Source organism: Dermacentor variabilis, chromosome 6 (genome assembly GCF_050947875.1).
Source record: "Dermacentor variabilis isolate Ectoservices chromosome 6, ASM5094787v1, whole genome shotgun sequence".
NCBI lineage: Eukaryota > Metazoa > Arthropoda > Arachnida > Ixodida > Ixodidae > Dermacentor > Dermacentor variabilis.
This window is the reverse complement of record NC_134573.1, coordinates 57,914,600-57,937,368: the sequence shown is the minus strand read 5'-3', so window position 1 is coordinate 57,937,368 and position 22,769 is coordinate 57,914,600. Positions and strand designations below refer to the sequence as shown.

Genomic DNA, 22,769 nt, shown 5'->3' with positions numbered 1-22,769 from the left:
GTACCTCATAATCAGATCGCGGTTGTGGCATGTACAAAGGCAATGTTTACTTTTTTTTTGCCCAGCGTCGATGTAATATTTTGTGATTGCTTATTAAACATAGTGTAAAACAATTTGGGATTTCAGTGATGATCTCTGGCGGACATCCAAACGACTAGTGCGGTGAGGCTTTAATGCCTATCTATATAAAATATGGCGGACTACATCGGCAAATTGCATATCGTGTGCATCGTCGTGCAAATTTTACCTATATAAAGTAGCCTTTATTTCCTTAATGTTACACGAGGCGATTTGAAGGGGAAACGGAACATCCTGTTCCCAATTTATCTCCTTCTACAGATCTGCATGTCTAAATAACGCTCTTAATCCGGCACCTGAGGAAGTCGAGGTCAATGGTGGGATTCAGCTTTAAAGCAAACTCGGTGCCGAAGAGGCGAAGAACTTCTTCCACCTCCGTGACATGACGCTGTTCCACTTGCCCGATCGTCGAGCGGCGGCAAAAGCGGCCGTCCACCAGCGTCAGCCACGAATCATCAACGAAGCGCCCCACCATGAGCACGTTACGGAACAACGACCGCGGGTGCAGCGAGGCGTACCAGTTCTGTGGCACGAAGTCGATCCACTTTTGCGGCGGAGGAAACACGTGGTACAAGGGACGCCAACTCGCCGATGCGACACCGCGTCCCGTCGACTTGATGGCCACCTCGATGTTGCCTTCTTCATCGAGTCTGCGCACACGATACGGTTCAGCGTCGCCTTCTACAGGCAGGGCTTTGAACGGGTTGGGCCCGCCAAAGCCCACATCTGCGAAGTACTCTCCTTCCTCGCCCAGGTCGACGCAGAAGAGCATGTGTCCTAGAGGGGTCAGTGGCGTGTCCAGCGGACGGCCCCAGCGGACCCTGGCAGCCCGAATGTTGAACTTGAAGCCCAGTGTCAGCAAGAGCCTCCCGAAGATGTTATTGAGCTCCACGCAGTAGCCACCCCGGCGCTGCTCAATCAACTTACGGAACACTGAGTCGTCATCAAGCGGCGGCTGATGGCCGACGAAAGTGTCTATCCCCTGGAAAGGGATTCGTTCAAGGTGGGCTAAGATGAGGGTGTTCAAGGTGGTGAGGTTGGGTTCACTCAATGTACTGGGCTCTAGTTTCAGGACGTCAAGGTAGAGAAGCAGTTCTTTCGGGTTAAGTGGTCCCATGCGGTAGCCACTGAAGTCGATCTTCCGCTTTCGGGCTGCGGCAAACAGCACGGGGTCCGGATGCTCTGAGGACTCACCATATTGCAAACTGCAGTCAATGTTTTGCTGCGGTGAGACGAGCGCTCCACTTTCCATGTCTCCTTTTGCCAGTTCGCTCTGTCGCACTAGCAGTAATTGCGAGCTTTGCGTGCGCAATTGAATGTACACGCAAACTCACGGCGGAATACTGCACACGCGAAACGTGTTTCCAGTAAATGGCTCACTTCGACCCTCACCTGAAATGGGGCACAGGTGGCAGTGACAACAGTATGCCTATGCGTTGCAGTCCCTCTACCCGTAAAAAAATTTTGTATTTCGTCCCCGTGTTGCTGACCTATTTTACGCGCAAGCGCACGGCGCAGGCTACACGTATATTTGAGGATGCGCGCGAGCTCACGTAAACGCGCCTTGTACCTGCAGCACCTCGCGAGAGATGGCGGTGTGCACCTACAAAGACGCCCTAGAGTGCACGCTCTGTAGGCTAAGACGCTTTGGCGGACGCCACTTCGTACTTTGTTATTCAGAGTGTTTCAAAATTCTTTGATATCTATAAACATAATTGTTACATTTCCCTACCTGTTAGATCAGCAAAAAAGGAAATAAGATTTACTTTCTTGAAACATATAAGTCTGTTTCGCTGAGGATTGAATATATCGCGTCGTAGCTGTGTCCGCTGTGTAGCCAAGCCCCCCTCGCAAGGCAGCTGTAGGCAACTTTAATCTAAGGGGAATGGAGAAATGAGGCGAAGCGTCAAGGACGAGAAATGTCGTTGGAGGCGCGCTGGGTTGACCTCATCTGGCAGTTGCTGCGGTTTGTGTGAGCTCTGTAGAGGTACCCATTTATCTCGTCATCGAGTGCTGGAGTGCCGAGCAAAAAGGACGGAGTAGCAACACAAGCGATGGCAGGCCGACCGCGACTCGACCGACTCTGAAGTCGCTGCCAAGCAACGGGCACAAACGGAGAAAGTCCTGCAAAATTTGGAGGACGCTTAAGCTTCGCCTTTAGTAGTGGAACGCGATAGTATTCAAACACCCCTGACGGCTTCTCACGCTTTCCCGCACGTGAAGCGCATGTAACCGTAATGTTTACTGTCAAACACTGGCGGCGAACATTACGCACGAAGGTGATCTTTCTGGTAGAAATGCGGCCTCATGCGTACGTGGGCCGATCCCGGAGGTTGAGACCCCTCCCCGCTCAAGACCACGCTAAACATGTACATAAGTTCCAGGTTTGTGTTCTTGTATCGCACTTTTATACCTGACGTCTGAGAAGATTTACCATAGAAGACAATTGCTGTTAATGTTATTGAGCTCCAAGCAGACGCCATCGCGGCAATGCTTAATCACCTCGACGAACATTGACTCGTCATCTAGCGGTGGTAAATGGCCGACAAACGCATCTGTCCCCTGCAAAGAGATCAGTTCAACGTCGGTCACGATGAAGGTGTTCAAGGTGGCCAGATTCCGTTCATTCAGGGTGCTAGCCTGTAGCTTCACGGCGTCAATGCAAAGTAGCCGTACTTTCGAGCTAAGTCGTCCCATGCGGTCACCACCTATGTCGATCTTTCGCTTTTCCGTTGCGGCAAACAGCTCGGTGTCGGGATGCTCGATTGGCTGACCATTTTGGGACCTGCAGACTAGGCATGGTGGCGTGGAGAGTAACGCTGGACGTGCCATGTCTCTTTCTTCCAGTTTACTCCGTTGAGCCAGAGCAAATTTCTCTCATTTGTACACGCTATGACCATATACATTCTTGCGTTTCTTTAGTGCCTCCAGCTCCTCCTATGGCCTTGCCGGGCACAACCCCTTTCTCTATGAAAACTGCGCGGGCAGATTACCTGTAATTCAATAATGACCTTCCTATCTCCCATGGAGGGGTGCTTTCTAACTGAATGTACAAAATATATTGCTTGCGACGAACATCTCCTTCCAAGCATGGAGGCTTTATTACCTTCCATATTTTCTGGAAATGTGACTCAGATAACTGTGAGAAGAATTTCTCTAGATGAATCAGTCTCACTGTCCTTAAAATGATGTTATGGAAAGGAAGAAGCGTGCGTCTATATACAGATGGCTTTTAATGGCTGGGCCAACAAGCGTAGAGCAGCGATAAAGAAACTACCCTCTTCCTCTTCCTCTCTCAGACCACCATCATAGTCCTCTTCTTCACACATTACCGACTGTAACATCACCCCCATCGGAAAAGCACCTTATTGGTGCGCCTCATCTGTCCGAGAAAGGTAAGGTTTGAGACGGCTGACGTGGATGATGTCAGAGAGAGGTGAAGGCACCGTGGCATTCAGCGGAGACACTTCATATGTGACAGGGGTCACCTGGCGAAGGATGCGGTAAGGACCATAGTATCGGCAGACGAATCTCTCCGAAAGACCAACACGCCGAGTTGAATACCAGACAAGCACAAGAGCACCTGGTTCGTAATGCATGTTGTGATGGCGCTGGTCGTAACGGCACTTCTGGCGTGTCTGTGAAGCAGAAAGACGAATGCGGGCAATCTGGCGTGCTTGGGTCGCTGTGGTTATGACATCCCGAGTGTACTCTGTCGGCAAGTCGAGCGTGGTCGAGAGGAGTGTCTCGAAAGGCAATGTTGGCTCACGGCCGAAGAGGATATAGAAGGAGGAATAGCTTGCTGTGTCATGGCGCGAGGAATTTAGGCGAACGTGACAAACGGTAGAGCAGTGTCCCTGTCGCGATGATCGGAGGAAACATACAGTGCTAGCATGTCAGTTAATGTGCGATTCAGGCATTCGGTAAGACCGTTAGTTTGAGGATGGTAAGCGGTAGTAATTTTGTGTTTAGTAGCACATGATCGAAGTAGGTCGTCTATGACTTTGGAAAGAAAGTATCTGCCGCGATCGGTGAGAAGTTGATGAGGTGCACCGTGGTGCAAGATAACGTCGTGAAGAAATCAGCGACGTCTGTAGCGCAGCGGGTCGGTAGGGCTCTAGTAATGGCATAGCGAGTTGTATAGTCCGTAGCGACGGCAATCCACCTATTTCCGTCATTCGATATAGGGAATAGTCCGAGAAGATCAACGCCAATGCGAAAAAAGGGTCGGCCGGTATATCCAAAGGCTGCAGCAGTCCGGCAGGAGGCACAGCTGGTCTTTTGCGGCGTTGACACGACTCACAAGCGGCAACATAGCGCCGAGCGGAGCGGTTGCGACGGGGCCAGTAAAACCGTCGAAGAATTCGGTCATAGGTCCGCGTAACGCCAAGGTGTCCAGCGGTGGGAACGTCATGCAGTTGCTGCAGTACAGTCTGTCGCTGATGAGACGGAATGACGGTTAGGAGCTCGGGCCCGTCGGGGTGCATGTTGCGGCGACACAGGATGCCATTTTGTTGTACGAACATGTGAAGGGATGGGTCAGACGGATCAGAGAGGAGGCGTTCGATAATGGGGCGTAACGACTCATCGCGTCGTTGTTCAGCGCCAATGTTTTGCAAGGCCGAGAGCGAAATAACGCAGATCGGTGCGACATCCACGAAGCCGTCCGGTACATCGACGGGATGACGAGACAGGCAGTCGGCGTCCTGATGTAGACGACCCGACTTGTAGACCACAGTGTATGTGTATTCCTGCAGCCGTAGGGCCCAGCGACCGAGGCGTCCGGTGGGATCCTTAAGGGACGAAAGCCAACAAAGGGCGTGGTGGTTGGTTGTACCTGTAAATGGCCGACCATATATATAGGGTCTGAACTTGCCCACCGCCCAAATGAGGGCGAGACACTCGCGCTCAGTAATCGAGTAATTGCGCTCTGCGGGAGAGAGGAGGCGGCTGGCTGGCGTAGGCGATGACGCGGTCGTGCCCACATTGGCGTTGAGCTAAACTGTGCCGATGCCGTAGCCACTAGCGTCAGTGTGGATTTCTGTCGGATCGGAGGCGTCAAAATGGGCGAGAACAGGAGGTGTGGTGAGCAGCGTGATGAGCTGCGAGAAAGCAGACGCTTGTTCAGAGCCCCAACAGAGAGGAACATCTTTCTTCAGAAGGTCAGTCAGGGGAGGGGCAACATGGGCATCATAATCCTCTTCTTCACACATTACCGACTCTGACAATATTTGCATCGTAATGACTCATTGTGGTGCCTATAGTTTGTTCATGTTTTGCTGAACTTCGTTTTTTGGGTATGTCCCAGGATCTGTCAGATAAGTAAGGCCAAGCCCATCAATAATCATTGAAACGTTTTTCGTATATCTAGAAACAGAAGGTATCTCACAGGGAATGCTTTCTCACAGCAATTTCGTGTCAGCGCGCAAATAAAACAGATACGGGTGGTTTAACGTTTGCTCCAATGAATTACGGCCTTCCCCCTCAACATTACCGCGTGAGGCCATTGACAGCCGTGCTATTCGGTTTAAAGCTCAGTTCCGCCAAGAGGCACTAACGTTTGTGTGCTAATTTCTTCAGGAACTAGAGAACAATAATAAATAAGTTTCAAATATTGAATTATGAGTTAAATGTGAGTTCTCCAGTGAGCCAAGTGATATAAGAATTAAGTTCGCGGCTGAAAAGAACTGATGGGTGATGACTGTAAGTACGATTATTTTATAGTCTACCAGTTTCTTTTTTTACCAGTTTGGATATTGCAGACAGAGCCTAAAGTAAATTTGTGCAGTTGCAACCAGCGCATCAACTTTGTCCTAGCACATTCTCCGAAGCAATGAGTTACTGTCATCAGTCCTACGTACGTTAAAGCAATTCATCGCATCATAGAGAGTGAAAACAGTTTTACACGTTCTTCAAGAGCAACTATCGTGGCTGCTTCATTATTAATGAGCCTGCCTCCATTTATTGGGCGCTGTTCGCGGTTAGTTCCTCAATCTGCGTGCTCGTACAAATGTTGCTTTTGCCCTACTGTCGGGCTTGTCCGCAGTATTTTACTGGAGCGTACTGACGTTCCCTTCCGATAGCTACACGTATGGGAATGGGCACGTGATCTCAAGGTGAGCACGTAAGGGCCCGCTGTATCCGTGAAAAATTTCATGTGAAGAATCAAAGCTATGCTGCTTGTGCTGTTAGTCGAAGCCAATAATGAACCTCCGCGCACGCAAGTTATGAGACCTCTGGCTGCTCTGTTTTCTTTGCAATCTTCCTTCGACTGCGCGAATTCAAGTTATGCAAGTCAGGGCACAAACCTCTTTTTAAAACGAAGGACAAATTTGAACGAAAAGCTGAGTGTCAAGACTGGGTTCCGATCGCTGCTTTGTGCCCTCGGCCGTAGTTCTCTGATAAAATCCTTTCTAACAACAATCCGTGTCAGCGCGCTATAATAGTACACATACATGGGTTAAACACTAACTACCCTTCCCTGAAGCTACGGCTTTCCCCTCAACTTTGCACCATGTAGCCACGGGTATGTGCTGCCTCCTTCATGTGTTGACACAAGTGTCGTCGGTTTTCTGTTGATGTGGTCTGAATGTGTTTCCTTATCTCAGTTCTACGCTGGTTTATCATTAAGCGTGGTCTACACGGACGGAAACTTCAAGAGGAACTTCGCTCGACGGATGCAGACGCGGCCACACTAGGTGCAATCTTCATCGGCTTGCGGTACATAGAGTAAGGTCATGGGCAAGGGTGCGGCTAGGCCCACTAGCGCGGCGCCTCGACACGAGATCCAAAAATGAAATAACAAAAAGCACTTGTATGCCAAAAGAATGACCAAATTCAAATGCACATGCAATTTAACAGCAAGCAGCGTGGACAACCAGTGACAGCTTGGGCCTAGAGCACTCGGGCTTTGTCTATCTCTACCACTGGTGCGCTGCTGTGAAGAATAGAAGCAGCAAAGCTGCTTTGCTGCTCCGATTCCACTATAAAAGACGAATAATGGCTACCTTCTATGACATCCAGAAAGCTTGCTGCTTCTTTGTCTTCATCTTAGAAAAACAGTCCTTTTCGTAGCAAGCTTCCGCTAAGTTTGGAACAAGTAAAAGCAAAGTAATGAAATTTTGAGATTTTACGCGCCAAAAGCGTGATCTCATTACCAGGCGTGCCACACTGCGGTGCTCTCGGTTAATTTGGACCACCTGGGATTCTTTATGATTCGTTAATATACGTCGAAGGGCGTTTTCAGATTTTGTCAGTATCGAACACGTATAAAGGGTTTGGAAATGGTATATCGTATATTGACCGCGTGAATAACCTAGTAACCATGGTGGGTCTTCAGTAACGCCGCCGCTGATTCAAACGTGCTGCCTTTATTCATATCAAGTGCGCATTTAACAACGTTAGGCCCAACGCTTTTTATAGTTCCTTGATGAATATGCTACGTCTGCCTCTATGCACCTGTAGACAGCCAACTACCCTTTGAAAGGAAACAATTCGAAATTACGACCAATATTCGTGATAGCACGAAGGACCATCCCATCTCTCGTGGCATAATTTAAGAATACGGCTGAACTCGAATTGTGTACTATTTTCATCAAATCACTAGTGGGCACAATGTCGGTGTCCATGGCGCAGAGGATTTCTGCATTTGGACAGTAAGGGTAAGTACACGCAATCTAAGCTGCAGCATGCTTTGTTAATCATGTCCAGGTACTAAATCGTGGAGGTCTACAGCTCTCAGCGACAGGGACAATTGCTTTCACATGTCAGCTGGTGACTTTCTATTTCATTTTACTCAAAGGCAATATTGTAACCTTAGGTAACTCACTCCCTACTTCTTGGGTATCACCGTAGACCGCGATCTTTCTCTGCCGAAGCCTGTTTCAACATTTCCAAAATACCTGACGCCTTTGTAGAATATATGGGACATGGACTTTGAATTTGTGAGGGTCATCGAGTTCATCTCTTACGAAGATTTACCAGGCCGTTTTTGGTGAAAATTCTTTCAATGTGGTGCACTTGAATTTCCTCAGCTTAGACCATCCGCTACCGATACTATTAAAAGTGCTTTGTCCACTCCGCGAGAGTTAGCCTAACGCGAACACTGACATGCTGCAGCATAGAGCGCTATGTCACAGGCACGTGTCTTACCAGCTTTACTATATTTCAACTTGAACTAAAAGAATTCATTTACGATGTAGTTGGTACATTGTTGCTGAAAGCTCTGTATCTACAGCGCGAATTGACAAGACAGTGAGGAAGGCAAAGGACGTACACGGGTACATGTCTAGTTCGAGGGCATCTGCGACTAGTGACTAAGGATGTGGACTGTGATAACCTGCGATAATGTGGAGCCGTACACCAGCTACTCCAATAAAGCATTGTACCATAACGAGATTTATGTTTATTGGGCTATGAGCCCATGATGTACCAGAAGTTTTGTTCGGGACACTGAGGTCACTGGTAGTACAGCTCCATCCCCGGCATGAGGAAGTTACCGAACATACCCCGTCTTGAACACAGACAACTTGCGCTTTTATACATAGCTCACTTGTGTAGGTATGCCAAATATGTTTCCGCAGATGACTCCGTAGATCAAACCCCTTCGGCGACCGCTTGTATGCTACCAGGAATGAGAATCGTCCAGCGTTTCAAAGTACGCAAATTATTTGTCTACTGCAGTTGAATGCAGCAGTGTGCGGGAGGCAACGCGCTGCATAGAAGAATCAAATCTGGCTCAGTGGGCAATATCTTGTCAATATATAACCAAATTGGAAGTGGTAAGCAATTACATAACCCAAGGAAGGGCATATGGTACACTTATTGATAAAGTTGGGCGAATATTTGAAACTTTCGAATAACGTATCCAATATTCTTCTATTCGATTAGGTATACGTATCAAATAAACCCTTTTTGTAATTGTGATTATCTTTCGAATATATTTTTAATATTTCTGAACATCACGTTCTCCCAAATAAACATAACATTCGCGATAAATTACGGTAAATTTTCCCCACCGCGGGCACACTTGAGACATAAAACATAAGAATTTGCGCAACGGTGGAGGATACGTCTCTTAAGTAGCCGTACATTACAGGCTACATATACAGGGATCATTCGCAAACTCTTGAGTCAGGTGCATGCAAAGAAGTTATGTGATTTTTTTTTCTGATGCTCCATTTGTGCTTTTCATAAACGCTTCATAACGTACTCTGTAAGGACAGAAATTTGCTAAGTTTAGAATACTGCGATGTAAACAACCTTTTATATAAATATTAGTAACGACCGTTCATTACTCCACAAGTTTTCGTAAATTATTCGATAGGTGATTCTAATCGATTCGCCTCTGGGGCTGTTCGATTCGTATTCGATTCGGCCTAAAGAAATTACTATTCGTACACGCCTACTTATTTATACTATCTTTACTCTGCTTAGGGAGGTTCATCAGTCTGGACATATTGTCACGATTCAAACTAGCAGGAACGGATAAAAAAGCTCAGGGCACTTATATTTTGCAGGCCAACTGAAGAACGATCGCATAGGGACCTCTTCCGCCATGCGCGAGATCTTCGTCTTGCTCTACGTGCCGTGCACTGGATGTGGCATTTGGCTCCCTGCTCCCATACTCAGCGGCACGAAGGTGTGTCGGACGAGGTGTGGGCACTTCACTCCGAACAATAGGGCTTCACGCGCACAATGTGCACGACTTATGGTGGATGCTGCCTCGCCCCGGAGAAAGCAGGACTGTCAGGGATAACCTCTTTGTTCAGGACATTGAGGCGCCGTAAAACCTTGTACGGACAAAAGTACCGCCTGAGCAGCTTTTCTGAAAGCCCTCGCCGACGGATGGGACTCCAAACCCACACTTTGGCGCCTGGCTGATATGTGATGTAGCGGCGCCGCAGATTGTAGCGTCGAGCGTGTAGTCCTGTTGTCGGGCGATTCCGACGCGGGCGAGTTGTCTGGCTTCTTCAGCACCTGGAGCGCAAGCTTGAGCGTCCGTGCCTATATCACCGCAGTCATGTGGCAACATCGCATCGAGCATCGTCGTCATTTCACCGCCATGAAGAAGGCTGAATGGTGTCGTTCGCATTGTTTCCTGTTGAGCAGTGTTGTAAGCGACTGTGATGTACGCTAGAATGTTACAATTCATGTCGGCGATAGTCTTGTTCAAGCGTTCTGTTAGGCCGTTCGTTTGCGGGTGATAGGCTGCGGTCTTTCGGTGAGCCGTGCCGCTGAGGCTAAGCACTGTCTTAAGAAGTGTAGCCGTAAAGGCAGTCCTTGTGTCCGTTTTATCATCGCTGGTGCACCCTGCCTCAGAACCAGGTTTTCAATAAAAAATCGCGCTGCTTCAACTGCGGTGCCACCTGCAAGGGCCTCGGTCTCTGCATAGATTGTGTCAGGTAATCGATGGCAACTATTGTCCCCTTATTGCCAGTATTGGAAGTCGGGAATGATCCTAGAGGGTCCATCTCGATTTGGGCAAAGGGGGTCGCGGGCACTTGGACTGGTTGTAGTAGTCCAGCTGGTTTCATATATGGTGGTTTGCGCCACTGACAATCGATGCACGTGCGCTCGTAATGTTTCACAAAGGTGGCAATCGTTGGCCAGTAATATTTCTCTCTGACTCGGGCCAGTGTTCGCATGTAGCCGAGGTGGCCAGATGTCGGTTCATCGTGGCAGGCTTGCAAGACCTCATCACGGAGGCACGTTGGGACGACAAGTAGGCGGCTGCTTCCGCTTGCAGGGGAGTTCTTCTTGTAAAGAACATCATTACGGAAGCAGAATGATGGTAAGCTCCTTATAAATGTTTTGGGCGCGCTTGTAATCTGGCCTTCTATAAATTCAATAAGCGGAATCAGTTCGCTGTCTTCCCGCTGCTGACGACCAATCGTGGCCATGTCTAAAACACCTATAAAAGCCATGTCTTCGTCATCTTCTAGGACTTCCTGCTCAATCGCTGGCCTTGAAAGGCAGTCGGTGTCGGAGTGGTTTCGTCGGGACTTGTACACCACTGTCATATCGAATTCTTGAAGCCTTAGGCTCCAACGCACTAGTCGACCGGACGGCTCCTTCAAGTTCGTCAGCCAGCAAAGTCAGTGATGATCGCTGAAAACACTGAATGAATGGCCATGTAGACACGGGCGAAACTTCATAACTGCCCATACCATCGCAAGGCATTCCTTCTCTGGGAAACCCAGCATGCAAGAGCGTCCTGTTTGCGTGTGCAATGACCCTCTCGGCTGAGTCTTGCCACTGCATGAGCACAGCGCCTAGACCTACGTTGCTAGCGTCCGTATGAATCATGGTAGGAGCATCTTCGTCAACATGAGCCAGAACAGGAGATGTTTACAGGCGCTGTCAGTGATCATTAAACGCTGCGTTTTCTTATTCGCCCCATACACAGGCAACCTCTTCACTTGCAAGGTGCGTTAACGGTGAAGCTATATGTAAAAATGGCTATAGATCTTCGGTAATGCGAGGAGCGACCTAGGAAAGCCATCGCTGCCATCTTATCCGTTGACGTTGGAACTTTTCAACGGCCGTGATCTTCTAGGGGTCAAGGCGGACGCCTTGATGACTCACAACATGACCTAAGAACTGGAGTTCTTCGAAAGCAAAGTGTCACTTTTCTGTTTTCAGTGTTAAGCCGGTGGACAGGATCGTTTGTATAACTACCAGCAGTCGTCTCAGATGTTCCTCGAACGTTTCCGAAAAAACTGTGAGGTCGTCGAGGTATACTAGGCATGTCTGCCACTTGAGGCCTGACGGAACCATATCCATGAGTCGCTGAAATGTTGCCGGAGCTGAGCATAAATCGAAAGGCAGGACCTTGAATTCGTAAAGCCCATCAAGCGTTACGAAAGCAGTCTTTTCTCTGTCTCTTTCGTCAACCTCGATTTTCCAATAGCTACTTTTGCGGTCCATCAACAAGAAGTAGCGGGCATGGCTCAGCCTGTCGAGAGAATTCTCTATACGCCGTAATGGGTATACGTCTTTCTTTGTCACCCGGTTCAGCCCACTCAGCCTACAGTAGTCGGCACGAAAACGTAGACTGTCGTCTTTCTTTTTGATAATACTTACCGGCGATACCCACGGGCTTTTTTATGGTCGGATAACGCCATCGTCGAGAATTTTATTCACTTGCTCTCGGATTGCTTCGCGTTGTTTTGGTGCTCCATGATACGGGTTTCGTCGGATTGGTCACGCTCCCTCCTCTGTCATAATCCACTGCTTCGTCAGTGGCGTCTCGCCAACTCTAGATGTCGACGAGAAGCAATCGCGAAACTAGTCAAGCAGACCCACAAGGCACTGCCTTTCCGCTGGTGATAAGCTCGCGCCCACGTCAAGTACAGGTAATGGTGCACAAGCGTCTTACTCTCCACCTTGTAATGCAAAGCATTCGCCGAAATCCGCAATCTCGTCGAGGTAAGTAACTGCTGCGCCTTTTGCAACGTGTCGTCGTTGCTTGCTGAAGTTTGTCAACCGTAGTTCTGTTTCTCCATGCATTACTTTGACGGGACTTCTGGGCGTGGCAATACCTTGAGTGAGCAAAAGCGTAATTATCGGCTCTGCAATACCTTCCCCATCGTACTCTGGTCGCAGTTGACGGAAACAAGACGGCCAGATAACGGTGGTACGTACGGTCAGGTCATCTACGGTGCGCAAAGACTTGCGCTGTAGTTCTGCACTTTCTTTCCCAGAAAATGTTAGTATACCTTCTGGTATGTTAATTATGGCGTCATACTCGCATAAGAAGTCCATACCTAAGATTACATCTTTGCAGCAGTCGGGGAGAATAAGAAAATTTGCGACGAATGACGAATCCCCCATGTTGACCCTTGCGGTACACTTGCCAGTCGGTGTCAGTAGCTGGCCTCCAGCACCTCTAATTTGCGGCCCTGACTATTCTATTTTCCCTTTGCGAAGTCTGTCCGCCAGATTTTCAGTTACAGTTGAAAAGTCCACGCCGGTATCTACTAGCGCCGTCATGTCGTGGCCGTCAATTGATACAGTAACATCGGCGCTAGCAATCTTGTCCGTCGTCAAACCATCCGGCTGTATCGGCTCCTCGTTCGACGGCAATGGGGGGATTTTCGGCACTTCGACGTGTGGCAAGCTTCCCGCCTGAGGTCGCGGCCTTCAGTTTCCCCAGCGTCGGCTGGGAGATTGTCCTCGGGCTACGTCGGTGGAACTGCGTCTTGCAGCTGAAAAACAATGTCCCGGAGAAGGGGCGCGCGACCGGTAACCGGGTGGATCGGCTTGCCACCTCGTCAAATTCCCGTCGATGTTCGCTCGGCTGCCGTCAAAAGCACGAGGAGAAGCAGTGGCTGGGAACGCTTGGTGCCCTTCTATGCGATAAAGTCAATGACGGCAGATGTGGCCTGCTTCCCCACAGTGGAAGCACAAGGGCTTGTGATCAGCTGTGCGCCAAATGTCGGTTCTGCGAAGCGGTAGTCGCGTCGGTTGCCCCCTATGGTACCAAGGTAATGCCGGTGCAGACTGCTGGTGACACTCCGGCGTCGGCATTGGAGGTGGCGGACGAGGGACAACATCTGCAACGCTGCGCTGCCAAGTCTGGGAGTTTGGCTCGGGAGCCGCAAATGCTTGCTTTCTTTCTTGGCCCACAACTTTAGCAACCGACGCAGCTGTGTATTCATATGGTGTGGCAGTGAGCTGCTTAATTTCTTCCTGAACAATTGCGTGTATCAGCCGGCGCAAGGAACACTCGTCTGTGACTGTCACTGCTGCGACGCTTGCCGGTCCAGTGCTGGTCAGGTGATCATACTGGCGGCTGTGTAGGTGCACAGCGCACACTATGGCTGTCGATTCTTTAATAAATTCATCGACACTCGTCGGCGGGTTCCGCACAAGACCGGCAAACAGCTGCTCCTTTATGCCGCGCATAAGGTGGCTGAGTTTTTTTTTTTTTTTTTTGCATCGGGCATATCGGGGTCTGCATGACGACAGAGACAAGCCATTTGCTCGGTGAACATGGCAACAGTTTCAATCGGCTTTTGAATCTGTGATTCGAGAAGACGCTGCGCATGGTCTCGCCTTTCGGTGCTCCCGAACGTATGGAGGAAGTGTTGGCGGAACTCATCTCAGCTTGGCCAGATTCCCTCGCGATTTACGAACCATGTGCGGGCTCCGTCTTCAAGAGAGAATTACAAATGGGATAGCCTCTGTCCAGCATACCACTCATTATACTTGGCTACGCGCTCGTATTCCTCGAGCCAGTCTTCTGCATCCTCGTAGGCATTGCCGTGGAAGCTCACGGATCGAGGTGTCAAAAGAGTCAGCTGTGCAGGGCCTAGGTCTGCCATGGCTTGGGCACTCGTCGTAATAGGCAGACTTCCTGTTAGGGGCCCAAATACTGGGCTTATGCCTAGTTCCTCACGGCTGGCGCGGTGAACGGTTGTTTCGACACGCGGAAAACATCCTGGGCTTGATTTGGGGCTGTTGACAGGCGTCCCAAACATTTACCCAGCGCCTCCACCAGTGTCACGATTCACATGCAGCAGGAACTGATAAAAAAGGCAGGACAATTTTTTTGCAGGCCAACTGAAAGACGATCGCATAGGGACCTCTTCTTCTCTTCCACAATGAGCTAGATCTTCGTCTTTCTCTACGGGCCGCGTACTGGATGTGGCAATATCATCGCTCTACACTATATTGCAATAACTGTGGAAAACCCTCAACGAGCAGGTTAACGTTGTGTCAGAAATTGTTCACACTTGTGCCAAGGTATTCGGCATCAACTTTGCTCGATATGGCATTAGTACTTTTGGTTTCTCAATTGCGCCATTCCTGCAAAAGGCCACGTCAACGACCCCGGCAATCGGCAAAGCTGCCTCAATAGATTTTGCCCTATTTTGCATTCCCATCATGCATTTTGGCTACGGAGATGCCATGAAACACTGTGCTCTATCAATTATCGGTCTTGTGTTTTGCCTCGAATCATGAATATCTTCATAATATTCTGCTTGAACGAAACACTCACTACCGCGTCTGCCACATTTGTAAAACAATATCCTCCATACTTACCACATGATCGCAATAACGTTGTGTCAGAAATTGTTCACACTTGTGCCAAGGTATTCGGCATCAACTTTGCTCGATATGGCATTAGTACTTTTGGTTTCTCAATTGCGCCATTCCTGCAAAAGGCCACGTCAACGACCCCGGCAATCGGCAAAGCTGCCTCAATAGATTTTGCCCTATTTTGCATTCCCATCATGCATTTTGGCTACGGAGATGCCATGAAACACTGTGCTCTATCAATTATCGGTCTTGTGTTTTGCCTCGAATCATGAATATCTTCATAATATTCTGCTTGAACGAAACACTCACTACCGCGTCTGCCACATTTGTAAAACAATATCCTCCATACTTACCACATGATCGCAATAAGCTGACGCGTGGAAAACATTAATGTCCACTGTCTGAATGCCCTCGCCTCTTTAGAAAAGATCTCCAGAATAAATGCCGGTGAGCAATAAAATCTCTTTGCGAGTTTCTGTTCGAAGCAGGCTAGTGCGGCCGGTTCTAGTGCGCCTGATACGAATGGGAATGTGCAAAGATTGTTTGGGAGAGCAAGTTCTGCGTAGACGTAATGATTCAACGTTTGCCGTTGTGCAATACGCATATAGCATATTGGATGTTGCTGACATGACTCATTGTGTTATGTTTTAACATGGAATTTGCATTTACATTTCTTTGTATCTGTACTTTCTGCTTATTATCGGGGAGAATGAGCATGCCGAAGACATATTGTACTGGCCCTCTCGTCTTCAACATTTTGTCTCATAAAATCTTTTTGGATCTCAAAGTTTTGCTTATTTTGGTGTCTTTTGTAACACGTGACAAAGTGTCGAAGAGTTGTCGATGTGTTTGCGCCTTTTAGGCAACACTTTAACGTCGACAGTGTGCTTAAATGGGCTAGTTCATACACATAGGTAAAAACATGCATTTAACGGTGCCGCCAAGGAAACAAGAGTAACAAGAGCACTCTGTCCATATGCGCCCATCGTGGAACTCATAAAATACACTCTATCCTACTGAAATACCTTAACTTCCAATGCGGTTGTTGTGAAACAGCATCATTGTTGCAATTATTCATTAATTTGCTAACCAGCCTGCAAGCCGAGATTGGGTTAGATTAATGAATGGGAGGGCCTATTTGAGGAGGTGTTTAAGGTAGGAGATACGCATTTGCAAGAGCGGCTGCGAAAATACCGTTTGCGAAGCTCTATATAGTGAAGCGAGTGTCTAGCGCCGCCCATCTACCGGATCAATTTCCAAAACATTTCTCTCTTGGAACGGTGTTTGTTACAGAATGTCGCCAGTGTAGCGCCAGTGTAGGTTGCGTAACGCTTATCTTACCACGGTTTTCTATCCACATTGTCATTGTGTAGCCTAAAGAGCGCGTTATAATACGCACTTTAAGGGACCATTGAAAGGCGTTTTCAGCTTTCTGATTCAATGATCGGTGTATATTCATAGCGGGATGACTTTATTTCAATATGGACATTTAAAGAAATTTAAAATTGTAGATACACAACTGCGTACGCAGTTATCTTGCCATGGAGATTAGTTACATAACACTCTAATGGCCTTACTTCTTGAGCGCATCAAAAAGATTCGTAGCTGCATGTTGAGTATTTATTTGTGCGATATAAAAATTATCTAATCAAGACCGGGAAGCTCTGCGAACAGCAGAGGTCGTCTCTCCGACAAAGATACTTTAATGAAGCTGCATGTGCAGATGCAGTTTTTCGTCCATGTCAAGGTCGAAATTCACTTTAAATTCACCATCCTTGAGAGAGACTAGATGCCGCTTGTGACAGGACGACGCTCTGTCACTACTCCTATCCCACTGGACCTGCAGCGTCGGCGAATGAAGTTACGGTTACGCAGCGTTAGCTAGCAATCCCCTTTGTAATAGCTGACTGATAAAGCATCGCGCAAGATGACGCCTGGATACGTGGCAAATCACCACGATTCATCCATAAAATGTGACCACTCATGCGAGTAAGCGAAAACGTGATACAACGGAAGCCAGCAGGAGCTTTGTCAATCTTGTTTGAAGATCGACACTTCGATTAGCTTAGCCCAATCGTCATCTTGCGTGCGAAGGCGATAAGGCGTGGTGTGACCTTCGAGTGGAACAGCGTGCCGAGGACAAGGTCCCCACAAGCCTGTGTCGACCAAGAACAGCCTTATGCGACCTAGCCTTTTGTCACCTTCCCTGATGCAGAGCACCATGGGATCAGCCGGCGTCGGAGGATAATCCTCTGGAACCAGCCAGCGAATCCTGGAGCAGGGAACCTGAACTTCATAGCGAACTGATAGAAACAGTCTCGCGAGGAGAGAGTTCAGTTCGAAGCATTTGCCTCCGGCACCTTCCATTCCGATCTTAAAAAAGACAGCACTGGCTTCCACAGCCTCCGAGCCCACTGAACAAAAGTCGTTTTGAAGAAGTCTTGGACCAGCGGAAATCAGCTAACACGTCTACAACTATTTAGGACGGATACAAGACGTCTTTTTGCGCATGTCAGGGCGACGTTCTGCAGGACTACTAGGAGACTTCTTGTTAATATATCTTCTGCTTACATCTGGCAAAGACGTCCTTAAAGAGCCGTCAGCAGATTGCTTGAGAACGCTTTTCGCAAACATATGGAAGATGTCCGAGCTCATGTCTTTTTGGATATGTCTAATGTAAGACATTTCGATGATTTTCTTGGCTTGCACGACTGTTACATATCATCCCAAAATGACTATACCTAGTACAATACGTGATCTTCTTGGTGCGGTCATAGCGTCTATACGTACGTGAAGGAAAAAGCTTGGATCGAGCATAAAAATATTAGCATTTAGCATTACAACGTGTACGTGCATAGGCCAATATCAGTCGAAATATCAGTGAATAGGCAATTTCGTTTAGAATAAATTCAAATACTCGTGTAAATGCACGTGAAACACACACACGGGCGGAAATAAGGCGCTGCACACTGTATGACGCATAGGCGTTGCAGTATTTCAATGATTTTTGAAAAAGAGATAACTGTAAGTGGCTGGCTTTACTGTTTGTACTTTTTCATAACGTGAATCAATTCTATATCTGTGGTGTACCAGCATTTATCTAAACTACATTTCTTGCTGCACGAAGCGCAAGAATGCACACGGACCGGTATATATACCGCAGCCTTTTCTTACTGTCATACTAAGTGGGGACTCCACGAGCGTGGCGCCAACATACAGTGGCGAGATATGCACGTTTTTTTTTCGCAACAATATTCGGGCTTTGCCTTTGCGTATCGCTTTCTCAGTGCCAACAGGCAATACGGAGGTTAGTCGGAGTGGAAAATTCGATGGTTCGAAAGGGTAGTATAATCGTCCTGCATGCCATCAAATAATTCACGAAATAAAATCACTATTTATTGGTTTAAGTAGAAAGAGCATTTAAGTAAATGTGGTGCTACTGCTGCGATATTGAAAACGGTGTATTCATTCGCGAACATAAGTATACACGCGAGCGCAAAAGTAATCCGCAGCACTGGCAACTCTTTGAAATGCAACACCCATACGAATCCTTTGTTTCGAAGCGCAGCCGTTCCGAAACGATAGGATTTAACGCTTGCTCGTTGCAGATTTGTGTCGTAGCCAATCCCTCGAAGAAAATGCAAGCACGGTCACCTCTACAGAAAAACAAGAGGCACATTCTTTAAGCGCATCAGTCGTTTCGCTGATATATCGAAAAAGAAGTATCAAATACGAAAACACGAGAGCGAAGCAAGACTGCACTCTAGCGAAGCTGCAGCCGTCAGTGCTAACTTATGTATGGTAAAACGGCTCCGCCACTGCCACAAGGCAAGGAGGATAAGAGTGGAACTTTCTACTTTCCCTCACACCCGATGGTCCAGGCGGCATGTTGACGCCTCGAGCTAGCACGTGACCGAAAGCCTTGAGAGAGGGCGTAGCTTAAGCTCGTCCTCGCTCTGCCTTTAAGTTCTCTCTCCCTGCCTGCCCTTCGAAACTTTCGCCCTTTTACATCATTCCGGTGTGAAGCGGAGCACTTTGCCTGGTGGAGTCCATTGGTTCGGTTTGGCGCCTGTGTCGGTAGTGTAATGGTTGGGGTCAGGCATCAAATAGATGGTAGCTGGCCCATGCCGTCGTCCAACTTATCCCCGCTGAGGTCATACTGGAAGGGAGAGACATGTTCTCATCGAGAACGAGGAATGTGAAATTTATTTACTGTTTCTACATGAGGACGTTACAGTTAATAAGTCTAATATGACTGAAAGAGGAATGTACACTGAGGAGCCGCCAACGGCTCCTTAAATACACTCAGTCTTCCCTAGATCCCTAGGTGAGGAAAAACGGCAGTTCATCCCCATCATCACTATCATCATCATCATCATCATCATCATCATCATCATCATCATCATCATCAGCCTGGTTACGCCCACTGCAGGGCAAAGGCTTCTCCCATACTTCTCCAACTACCCCAGTCATGTACTAATTGTGGCCAGGTTATCCCTGCATACTTCTTAATCTCATCCGCCGACCTAACTTTCTGGCGCCCCCTGCTACGCTTCCCTTTCCTTGGAATTCAGTGGGTAACCCTTAATGACCATCGGTTATCTTCCCTCCTCATTACATGTCCTGCCCACGCCCCCATTTCTTTGCCTTGGTTTCAACTAAGATGTCATTAACTCGAGCTTATTCCCTCATCCAATCGGTTATTTTCTTGTCCCTTAACGTTACACCACCATTTTTCTTCCCATAGCTCGTTGCGTCGTCCTCAATTTAAGTAGAACCCTTTTCGTGAGCCTCTAGGTTTCTGCCCCGTACGTAAGTACTGGTAAGACACAGCTGCTCACACACTTTTCTCTTAAGGGATAATGGCAACCTGCTGTTCATAACCTGAGAATGCCTGCCAAACGCACTCCAGCCCACTCTTACTCTTCTGATTATTTCAGTCTCATGATCTGGATCCGCAGTCAGTACCTCTCCTAAGTAGATGTATTCCCTTACCACTTCCAGTGCCTCGCTACATATCGTAAACTGCTGTTCTCTTCCGAGACTGCTAAACATTACTTTAGTTTTCTGCTGATTAATTTTGCGACCCACCCTTCTGTTTTGCCTCTCCAAGTCAGTGAGCATGCATTGCAGTTGGTGCCCTGAGTTACTACGCAAGGCAATATCATCAGCGAATCGCAAATTACTAAAGTGTTCTCCATTAACTCTTATCCCTAATTCTTCCCATTGGAGGTCTCTGAATACCTCCTGTAAAGACGCTGTGAACAGCATTGGAGAGATCGTATCTCCCTGTTTAACGCCTTTCTTTATTGGCATTTTGTTGCTTTCTTTATGGAGGACTACGGTGGCTGTGGAGCCACTGTAGATATCTTTCAGTATTTTTCATACGGCTCGTCTACAGCCTGATTCCGTAATGCCTCAATGACAGCTGAGGTTTCTACTGAATACAACGCTTTCTCGTAATCAATGAAAGTTATATATAGTGGTTGGTTATATTCCGCACATTTCTCTATCACCTGATTGAAAGTGTGAATATGGTCTGTAGTTGAGTAGCCCTTACGGAATCCTGCGTGGTCTTTTGGTTGATGGAAGTCTAAGGTCTTCCTGATTCTGTTTCCAGTTACCTTAGTAAATAATTTGTAGGCAGTAAGCTGATAGGTCTATAATTTTTCAAGCCTTTGGCGTCCCCTTTCTTACGCATTAGGATTACGTTAGCGTTCTTCCAAGATTCCGGTACGCCTGAAGTCATGCGGCATTGCGTATACAGGGTGGCCAGTTTTTCTACAACAATCTGCCCACTATCCTTCAACAAACCTGCTGTTACCTGATCCTCTCCAGCTGCCTTCCCCCTTTGCATAGCTCCCAAGGCTATCTTTACTTCTTCCAGCTTTACTTGTGGGATTTCAATTTCCTCTAGAATATTCTCTCTTCCATTATCATCATGGGTGCCACTGATACTGCAGAAATCTCTATAAAACTCCCGAGCCACTTGAACGATCTTATCTATATTAGTAATGATATTGCCGGCCTTGTCTCTTAACGCATACATCTGATTCTTGCGTATTCCTAGTTTCTTTTTCAATACTTTTAGGCTTCCTCTATTCCTGAGAGCATGTTCAATTCCATCCATATTATACTTCCTTACGTGAGCTATCTTACGCTATTTGATCAACTTCGAAAGTTCTGCCAGTTCTATTCTAGCAGTTGGTTTAGAGGCTTTCATACATTGGCGTTTCTTCATCAGGTCCTTCGTCTCCTGCGACAGCTTTCTGGTATCTTGTCTAACAGAGTTACCACCGACTTCTATTGCAGACTCCTTAATGATGGCCATAAGATTGTCCTTCGTTGCTTCAACACTGAGGTCCTCTTCCTGTGTTAAAGCCGAATACCTGTTGTGTACCTTGATCCGGAATTCCTCTATTTTCCCTCTTACCGCTAACTCATTGGTCGGCTTCTTATGTGCCAGTTTCTTCCGTTCCCTCCTCAAGTCTAGGCTAATTCGAGTTATTACCATCTTATGGTCACTGCAGCGCGTCGGGCCGAGCACGTCCACATCTTGTATGATGCCAGCGTTAGCGCAGAGTATAAAATCTATTTCATTTCTAGTTTCGCCATTCGGGCTCCTCCGCGTCCACTTTCGGCTATCCCGCTTGCGGAAGAAAGTATCCATTATCCGTATGTTATTCTGTTAGGGCAAACTCTATTAATAACTCTCCCCTGCTATACCTGAGCCTATGCCATGTTTCCCCACTGACTTTTTTTCCAGCCTGCTTCTTGCCTACCCTGGTATTGAAGTCGTCCATCAGTATTGTGTATTTTGTTTTGACTTTACCCATCGCAGGCAGTTCACTGCCGACGAATTCGGATCGCTCAAGGTCATCGTAGCCGATCCGTTTTGAGAGAGAGAGTTTACGCACTCACTTCTGCACAGGTTGCACTTACCACACCAAGGTTAGAGGGTTCTCGCAGACACGGTGCTTGACCCGAGCAGGCGCCTCTTCATCCCAGTGTTGACTACGCAGACAATGACCGCCGCGTCTGTCCATGAATTATAAGCCCCATGAGACGGCCGCAAGACACCTCCCAGGATTTCCACCGCTTCAAACAAGCCGGGGAAGCCACTAACGGCGAATCTACTAACAATACTTGGTCCGCCGACCGCGTTTAGTCATAGCGGCGCCGAGGGGGTGTCTGTACACTTGAGCCTGTACACTAGGGTATTAGTGCATGGCCGTGAAACCGGTGTGGACCCTTGTGTGGCATTAATGTAGATCATATTTGCCTCCACGTTGGCGAGCTTATTTCCATGTAAGCCACAGTGTCCCGAAATCCACTGCAACCTTATGCAATGGCCAGCTCTCAGGCCGACATTGGGTTATTCGATCACCTCTTGAGTAAGCACATAGCAAGGTCCTCGTGTAAGTGCAGTTTCGATCAATTCATCGGCCGGTATCGCATCGCCAAATATAGTCCGCGTCTGGCGCGGCTACACAATATATAATGAATCGCCTGCCGAATGGCAACAATCTTTGCGTCCGTTGATGTAGTTCGGTGGTGGAGATGGAAGTGCTTACTAATTTTCATATTTGGTATACTGATGCCACGGTTTAAGTGGCTGTTGACACCAACCCATCTGTAAATATGCT

The 22,769-nt window shown here is 47.8% G+C and overlaps 1 protein-coding gene across 1 annotated transcript; it reads right to left on the bottom strand.

Moving 5' to 3' along the window:
• Positions 1–349: 349 nt before the first annotated feature.
• On the bottom strand, positions 350–1,330 carry LOC142586143 (arylamine N-acetyltransferase-like). Its single transcript, XM_075697396.1, has one exon. The coding sequence runs from the start codon at positions 1,328–1,330 to the stop codon at positions 350–352; it is 981 nt and encodes a 326-aa protein (XP_075553511.1).
• Between the last annotated feature and the right edge of the window lie 21,439 nt (positions 1,331–22,769).

Excerpts from the sequence above, each read along its gene's own strand:
- LOC142586143 (XM_075697396.1), bottom strand. The coding sequence starts at position 1,330 with ATGGAAAGTGGAGCGCTCGTCTCACCGCAGCAAAACATTGACTGCAGT.